This window comes from Semicossyphus pulcher, unplaced genomic scaffold (genome assembly GCF_022749685.1).
Source record: "Semicossyphus pulcher isolate SPU_LCO1_2020_fin unplaced genomic scaffold, fSemPul1.0.p SCAF_1, whole genome shotgun sequence".
In the NCBI taxonomy this organism is placed as follows: Eukaryota; Metazoa; Chordata; class Actinopteri; order Labriformes; family Labridae; genus Semicossyphus; species Semicossyphus pulcher.
The window spans coordinates 17,857,387-17,865,835 of record NW_027211603.1 but is presented as its reverse complement, the minus strand read 5'-3'; the positions used below and the strand labels follow the sequence as shown (position 1 = coordinate 17,865,835).

The 8,449-nt window shown below is 39.4% G+C and overlaps 1 protein-coding gene across 1 annotated transcript; it reads right to left on the bottom strand.

The window, feature by feature from the left end:
• Window positions 1-1,051: 1,051 nt before the first annotated feature.
• slc38a8b (solute carrier family 38 member 8b) lies at window positions 1,052-7,284 on the bottom strand. The gene is made up of 10 exons (XM_069661221.1): window positions 7,096-7,284; window positions 5,474-5,672; window positions 3,980-4,136; window positions 3,802-3,906; window positions 3,647-3,704; window positions 2,748-2,862; window positions 2,516-2,663; window positions 2,236-2,438; window positions 1,962-2,013; window positions 1,052-1,154 (listed from the first exon to the last, which is right to left on the bottom strand). Exons 1-10 carry the CDS (start codon window positions 7,282-7,284, stop codon window positions 1,052-1,054), a joined length of 1,329 nt encoding a protein of 442 aa, XP_069517322.1.
• Between the last annotated feature and the right edge of the window lie 1,165 nt (window positions 7,285-8,449).

Here is an 8,449-nt window from a genome sequence, read left to right as displayed (position 1 = left end):
CGAAGCTATTCAGACAGATGGGTATGTGAACTTAGCACTGCTGATATGCTGCTCTTAAGCAGACCCCTCCAGGCAGACCCTCATACAGCACCCATTTTCTGGATTTACTGTAAATCATTACTTACTCAAACACTAATGTGTGAGCACGTGCACGCTCACACGCAGCCTGCCATAACTCCTTTAAGCTTGAAGTCAATAAACAATAAACAGTGATATTCAGCATACCTCAGTCATGAATCTGTGCTCAATGAAAGGTGCACATTTATATCACTCACATGATTCAGGCCGTGGGGAGGTCAGTGGAGAGACAAAGTAGAAAATGCAGGAAGGATAAGAATAATGTAGCTTATTTTAAGAGAAGAAAATCTGAACATTATTCCGTGACGTTATCATCAGTGGAAGTTAACATATAATTCAAGGGCATAAAATCCATCTGGTGACATTAAATAATATTATTCTCTTGCTTACTTGATTTACACTTGTCAGAATGTTCGCCGAGACCATAAAAACACTGATAACTGTTTTTTCTCTTATCTGTAGCGCCAATATGCAGGTCTACACGTGTGAATGAGGGACTCTGCAGATAAATAAATAATGTTGCTGTGGTGCAATACTGCCCCCTGGTGGAGTTTTCAGGTATAAAAGAATGCTCAAAGAAACAACACTGTGATTTCTCATTTAATAATAATACAGGTATATTATTGTCATTCCAAAGACAGTAATAAAACAGACACAAATATTTAATCATAAATATTTTTCCAACATATACATCATTAAATAACAATAACAATGCATTTTGACATCATCTCTTTTACACTATACATATTTGTCTATTAACAATCCATTTAAATCAAATATTTATGCGCCAAACAAACAAAAATATTACATTCTTTCACAATAAATATGTTTTAAGATCTTCAGAGGCCTTGACGAGGATCATATTGCAAATTACAACCACCTATACAAATGCAACTTTCTGCCATGGCCATGAGGTGAGCACAAGGCAAAGTCCCAGCAGCTACTGTTGTAAGAGATGATGATGATGAGAAATTCAGAATTTGTGGAAAAGCTCCATGATAGCGATGGTTGTGCTCTGTCCAAAGATGAAGGCTCCGACAACGACAGTTATGACTCCCCAAACTGTTAAAATCACCCTGCAGAAGGAAATCAGGACATCAGGGACCCATCATAGTTTGATTGATTAGGATGTTTAAACGTCTTCATGTCATCTGAAAATGGATCAAATCTACCCTGAAAGTGTTTTTCGCTGGAGACAAGCCATCTCAGTTTTAGAAACACTTTTATTTTTTCAACCACACAATTCAAACTCTTAAATGAGTATTTGTGTATTTGTTATTTTGATTAAAAATTGAAGCAGATTTCTGTTGATTGATAACGTGCATCACTTGTGTTATTGTTACCCTGCAGCACGTGACCTTGTTTTTTATGTTACATAGTATATGTAGAATTTGTCATGGGTCTCTGTTTTCCATATTACACTCAGTTGTATGAAATACTTGACAGCTGATGGATCACGTCACCTGAGAAACCGGCCTGCCGCAGGCGTAGTGATACTGGATTTGTCAAGAGAGAAAATAGTGCCAAAAAAACGGCAGTATATGAAATCCTAGGGCGATGATTTTGTGTTAAAAATGGATCACCATTGACTCTGGTTCTCACTGGAACTACTTATTCTACGTTAGGAACTGTCCAGAACTCCGACCACGGGACAGTAAGTAAGCTAATAGCTTTGCATCCGCTTCACTACTAGCAAGTATGTAATACAACATGGTGTCCAAAAATCTGAACAATCCCTTTAATATTAACAAACTTGTTTCCAGGAAATGTCTTTGAAATGATTATAATATTATTATTATTATAAAGAAATTATAATAATGAATCAACCTAGTAAGTAAATCATATTTAAAAAACCCATAAAGAAATATAAAGTTTTTACTCACCTGACTCTTGCAGACACTGGTTCACTTTGCATTAAAAACACTAAGCAAAGACCTGCAACACACAAACACACACATTGCCAGTGCTGTCCTTCTGAGTCACATTCATGGCTATCAATAAGAAGTTATTTGTTTAGCACCCTTCACACAGGTTAGTCCAATTCAAAGTGATTTTCAGGTGACTGACAAGATCATAATGTCTAATAATGTCCATGCATTTCAAATTATGTCGTTAAAAACACAGATATACACACACATTCAGAAGTGGTTTACATACCAGGAAAAATAAAGATGAAGAAGGCGCTGATTCCTCCAATGACACTGATGACCTCGCCCATGTCCGGGACAAACATGGCAATTAGAAGAGTGATGGCGATCCATATCACTGTGAGAACAACTCTGCAGCGACTCTCAAACGAGTGAGTGACGATTCCCCGACGACGTCTTTGAAGGCGCAGCATCAAGTTCAGGATGACAGATCTGATCCACACAAAGAGAGACAACACGTTAGATGTTAAACACAAACTCCACAATATGAATCAGCTGATGTCACCTACCTCCCCAGAAGGAGAATAATCGGATAAATGGTGATGATCGATATTCCAAAGAGCAGCCTGGAAATGATCATGACCACATCGTCTCCTGGATATGACATCAAAATATCGGAGGCGACGGCTCTTCCAAACGTCATGAAGCCGTACACACCTGGAGATCAGAGAGTGGGTGTGATCAGCAGCTTTCAGGTGAGCACATAAAGCACAGAGGTTAACATGTTACAGGTGAACTCACCTGTAAGAGTGTAGATGAGTAAACAGAAGAACATGGAGAGCACAGAGATGAGCACCCAGTGGGAGAGCTTCTGGTTCTCCATGCTGCTGTAGATGGCTATACATGCTTCATGGCACTGCAAACACACACAGGCACAAAGATTAGTGAGATCAGTTGTAGGACACTAGAGGGAGTTACTTTTTCTTCTGTTGTTCCTACTTAGAGTCAAAGCCTGACTTTGGGAGGATTTTAAACATTGATTAAGAATCATTTTTAAAATCACTTCTAAAAAAATCTATATTGGCTGTTATTGTCTTTACTCATCCTTCTGTCTCCTGAGTTTTTGCTTTAACCGTATTTACAGTGCTTTAATCTTTTCCTGCTTATATTTAGCCTTATGTTGGGGGTTTCTGTTATGTCGGCCTGCTTTGACTTTCTCTATGAAATCACACTGTAAACTGTTTTAAAGGTGCTGTATAAATTATAATAGTTATAATTAATCTATGGGATTCATTTATGGACAGCTGCACCTACAGTCCCAAAAATATAAATGTTTGTATTCATCTATGGCTGTGCATGCTAGGGTAGCTGTTTGGGTACGTGAACAGGTGTGGGTCAAAATATGGTCTAATTTTGTGGGGTGTGGAATAAACCAACAGTAAAGTTTGCCCAGCCATCTTTGCATAAGGTTAAAAACAGTATTTCCTCCTTTGTAAGCTGCTAGTAGGTGACCACAATCAAGATTCCCTTAATGTGTGAGCAGATACAAAAAAATAATCCATCAATCCTAATAAGTAGGGGAAAAAACAAAAATATGCCCTAAAAATTAAATATCAAGTATTCACTCATGGTGCCCCCAAGTGGTGTTAACTGTGTTCACAGGAGTCCATCTGAACAACCCACTATTAACGACTTAATACCTGGAAGCCAAAGCAGATGGTTGGCACGACACTGAACATTGAAGCCCACGAACCAATGCTGAAAACACACACAACAAACACACACATTTAATGACAACAAAAAAACAGCTGTATAAAATGTAAAACAACAATTTATAAAAAGCAGTGCTACTGACCCTTCGCTGCGCTCTGGAGTTATTATAACAGTGTGGCTCTCCATCAGGTAATATTTGACGATCACTGCCACACACAGATACGTAGCAGCCAGCGTCCCCAGCACACTAACCCACAGAGGAAACAGTTAAATGACATAAAAACTGGATGTGACTCTGACCAAAGGTAAGTGTTGTGTACCTTGTGTATTTCTGGATGCCGATTTCTTTTGGGATGGACAGGGGGAGGATGATGACGAGGCACATGACGAAGAGGGCAAATCTCTGGTCAGTGTACCAGTGATACGGCATCTCTGCCTCAGTAGAGCCAGTCACCGTCTCATATAAAGAAATGCACACTGAAGGAGAAGAAGTCAAAATGAACATTATTTATCTGCTGCAACAGGAAGGCATCAGTATGCAAGACACAGAAAATCCTGCTCGACACCAGCTTTATTTACTTTTTATTGCTAAACAGCGTGGTTTATGGTTTTTTAATGTTGCTGGGTGAACATAAAGAATAATCAAAACTGAACATTCATGTATATTAAAACATCTCCTTGAGGATCTCTCCCTGATTGCTTAATCTGCCCGCTGCTCTGTGCAGAGTTTCCAATCAAATGTTTTATGTTTTAGGAAAAGGAGGTGTTAGTAAATCCAATCAAATGTTCTGTTAAAAATACGAACAGAGCAAAAACATTAAAGGGATTTGAAGGGTTTTAGATGAACAAAATGACAAAATGAGGCTGCAGTAATATTTCCAGTGACATGTTTACCTTGATACTGAAAATTAAAGTGCAGTTGATTTGTGGTCTAAAGGAGATTATTTTTTTGATATGGGAAATGGATCACTACCTCAGATGGGCAACAGGATAACATGAAAACATGCAGTATAATATCTAGTAGATGCCATACAGGCTGTTTAGTTTGGATAAAAGGTTAGAGACGATGATGCTAGTTAAGAGATGGAAAATTCTGCAAAGCATTGTAACAAGAAAAAGAACTTCAAGTGATCATCTTGAAGTTCTCAGTTTCGTTCTCTTTGGCGGCACCTTATGGCAATAAAAGGCAATTGCGGGTGCATACGTCCCAGATAACCAGGCGTCTACGATTGGCTCACCTTTGTTCCGGTTGTAACTCTTGATTTTCCTCGCTGACGGTCGCTTTCCTTTTTAGACTGTTTGCCTTCATCTGAGCGTGAATTTGTTTCTTTTTCTTTGGATTTTCACTTGTTTTTGAAGTTGTATCTGTAGTCATCGATCTTTTCTTTGTTTGTTCAGCCATAGTAGATTACTGTTTACTCGCAACACTTGCAGAGACCGGAAAAGCAGCCGCTTAGCTCCGCCTACCCTCTCTGGCAGACTAACCACTGCTGGGTGATGGAAAACGCGTCACTAACTGGGCGCCGCTTGATTTTTTCTGCAAATGTCGCCACAGACACCTAGTCCTTAATGATACTATATACTGCAAATGCAAAGGCTTTCATGAGGGGGGCCATAGGCTCAATCGCCATTGTGTTGTGCCAACACACCCACAATCAAGAGGAAAGAGTTTGATCAATACACTCAATTAATTATGTTTATACTTCATTCACAGAGAGAAGGGTATACAAAGGCATGAGTTCCTAAACTTCAGCTATTCCACCGTGTAGTCCATTTAAGATAAAGAAAGAAACCACATTATGAAAGTAACTTACATTTCTCCAGCTGGTCCTGCACCACCACCAGGAAGGCTACACAGATCATGAAGAGGTTGAAGCAGAAACAGACTTCACAGAGTTGACCCACAGCTCGTCCACAAACCTCACTCACGACGTCCTGGTATGTCTTCTGTCTGCTGACAGATGAGGCATAGCCGAGGATCACCAAACCACTAATCAGGAAAACCAGCGAAACCTGTGGGGACAACAGGTGAGGAACTCTAACTTAAACTTAATCATGCAGACACACTACTCCAGACAGAAGGTGTTATTGTGCGTACATAGGTCACTTGGCTCTTTAAGATATGACTGCACCTGACCATTAGGAGCTCTGTACGTGAGAAAAAGCGTGGACTATTTTTTCTGCATCGTTGCTGAGACAGAATGTGCTTGATTTTGACAATGTTGCAAAGGCAAAAAAGAGGCAGTCCTTGAAATTTGTTTTATTGGGAGTTTAATGCCAGCATTAGGGTGTTTCTAGTTTTTTGGGGTCAAGCACAATAACTTAATAACATAAGTTAAGTAGCAGAAAATTGCTCGTCATCCAGTTCTTTATGTCCTTAAGGTATGCTTTAAGTTTAGCTAAGTCAATATATTTAAAGTATAATTTAATAAGGATTTTCTGATGATATTACCTAAAGGAAGCATATATAAGGTAAAAATAATCGGTCCGAGCATTGAACCTTGTGGAACTCCATGACTAACTTTGGTTTAGTAGAGGCCTTAAAGTTAACATGTATAAACAGAATCAATCTGCTAAATAGGATTTCTGTTCCAGTCTCTCTAGCAGGATGTGTTGGATATCAAGTCCAAGCTAGCAAACAAGTTATTAGTTTGACTTAAACAACCTAAGTGTTTGATCAAAAACTTGATACTGACTCATTTCCAGCCAACCAACTTATTGATTAAGCCGAAAGCAGAATGACAAAGAAAACCTGTGCTGCAAGATATATTTCCTATGAGCAAACATTATTCTGTACATTTTAATTATAGGCTATCTGTAATCATTTAAACATAGGCTGATTGTTGCCTCGGTACAATTTATTTCTTTAACAGGAAAACAAATGCATTACAAACATTAGGTGAGCCTTGATGCCAGCAGATTTAAGGAATCAATTTAGGATCAAGGACATGAAAAATGTGATGAGACATCCCATAAATCAAACTGAGGCTCCTTCTTAGGAGCACCCTGACCTCTGGGGCTCCTGGGGCCATTCTTAGAAAGCCAGTACGGAAAACACGAGACTTACTCACACACACAGTTTTCCTTTCAGACAGTGCAATGGAAGTTCAGGTCCTCACTTAAACAGGAAGCTTCATTAGAGCTCACCTGTGAAAAAAGTGAGCCTCTTTCACACTAGGGAGAGACAGCAGGGTGGAGGGTCTATACATACTCAGCCTGCAGACACAAACCCTCCAATAGCCTCTGAGTAGCAATACTGTATATTCAAAGATAAAGACCAATAAAGTTCAGGTTTTTGCAGTCATTTTTTGCTCGTTATTCCACTTAAGTATCAATAAAGTGTCCCTGCAGGGTAATATGCACAACAAGCTAGTAACACATTTTAAAACAACACAAACAACAGCAGCGTGAAAATCCTTTAGGATTGAGTCCTCACCAGTTCCACACTGATGGCGGTGTTCACTCCCCCTGCCTTCTCGAAGGCCCAGGGGAAGTTTAGCAGTCCGGCTCCCAGCGCGGACTTCAGCATGATGAACACCGCGCCGAACGAGCCGAGCCGCGGAGGGTCCGCGTGGGATGCAGAGCGGGCCAGCAGGCTGATGCTCTCACGGGCCAGCTCCTCCATGATCCCGAACCAGACTCACAAACCACCGAGAGGAGAAACTTTGACTGACAGTTTTTCTGCAGAGATGCTCAACACAACTAACTTCTCTTCTGTAGTGCAGTTTTATGGTTAATTCTCCCGAATTTCTTTTGAAGAAAACCTTCTGAGTGGGAAACCAGGCTAATATATAGCCGACAGGCACGCGCGCACACGACTCACGAGGTCTAATTGGACATTTAGACTACTAAACATTTCACTCCAACTTGCTAAATGTGTCACTAAAGTGAGTATGATTGCTTGTGTGTGTGTGTGCGCTCTCTCTCTCTCTCTCTCTCTCTCTTTAGGTTTCTCTTTTTCTGATAGCCTAATAAGAAGATAAAAATGGACCTGCGGAATACATTATAAGTGAATGAACATTAGCCAATTAAAGCTTAGAAAGTGGCCTAATTGAAAACCGAAATGAACAAATAACCTGTTGGGAGCCTGTGAAGAATAAATATACAACTAGGCCTCTGTTTGCGCTCCATGTACAGTAGCTAACTAATTTCAACAGCTGTTAGGTTAATTCAGACAACAACCTTTCCCCATGTAAGCTGTGTATTAATTAAAGAACAATGATACTAAGTGCAAAGAATAACTTAAAACTAGATCTGGCACTGTAGGATCTTTCAAGGCAAAGCTTCAAAATTAAGAGTGGCAGCCTGGTAGCTGAAATGGTTAGAGAGCACATCACATAACTGTAAATTCCTCATTTCGTCTGGCTCCCCTCACTTCATCTTTATTTGTCTCTATGCTTACAAACGTTAAATGCAACTAAAATGCCACAAAATTATTTTCAAAAAAAGTTTAGAAGCTATTTAAGGGAATGACATTTGTTTTGATATTACACAGATCATTTGTCATTCCTCAAAGATCATGGATTGACACATGTTAAGAGACATGCAAAAAAAAGAGGACAATAAAGAGTATAACTGCAGAGATAAATGTGTTCTATCGTTCATCTTTAATATTAGGCCCATCTGTCTATATTAAAAAGGATGAAACCTCATTCATGTTTCTGGGTTAAAACAATTTCAATGGGCAATTATCAGACAACTTGCTGCTTGTATTCATCAGAAAGATAGTTCACCATATTGTTAACATGCCATTTATTCATTATATATTTCTTGAGTATTTCATGTATTTA

Excerpts from the sequence above, each read along its gene's own strand:
- slc38a8b (XM_069661221.1), bottom strand. The coding sequence starts at position 7,284 with ATGGAGGAGCTGGCCCGTGAGAGCATCAGCCTGCTGGCCCGCTCTGCA. Across the intron at positions 3,907-3,979 it reads GGCATCCAGAAATACACAAG|TGTGCTGGGGACGCTGGCTG; the intron begins GTACACAACACT and ends TCTGTGGGTTAG. Across the intron at positions 1,155-1,961 it reads CCAGTGTCTGCAAGAGTCAG|GGTGATTTTAACAGTTTGGG; the intron begins GTGAGTAAAAAC and ends TTCCTTCTGCAG.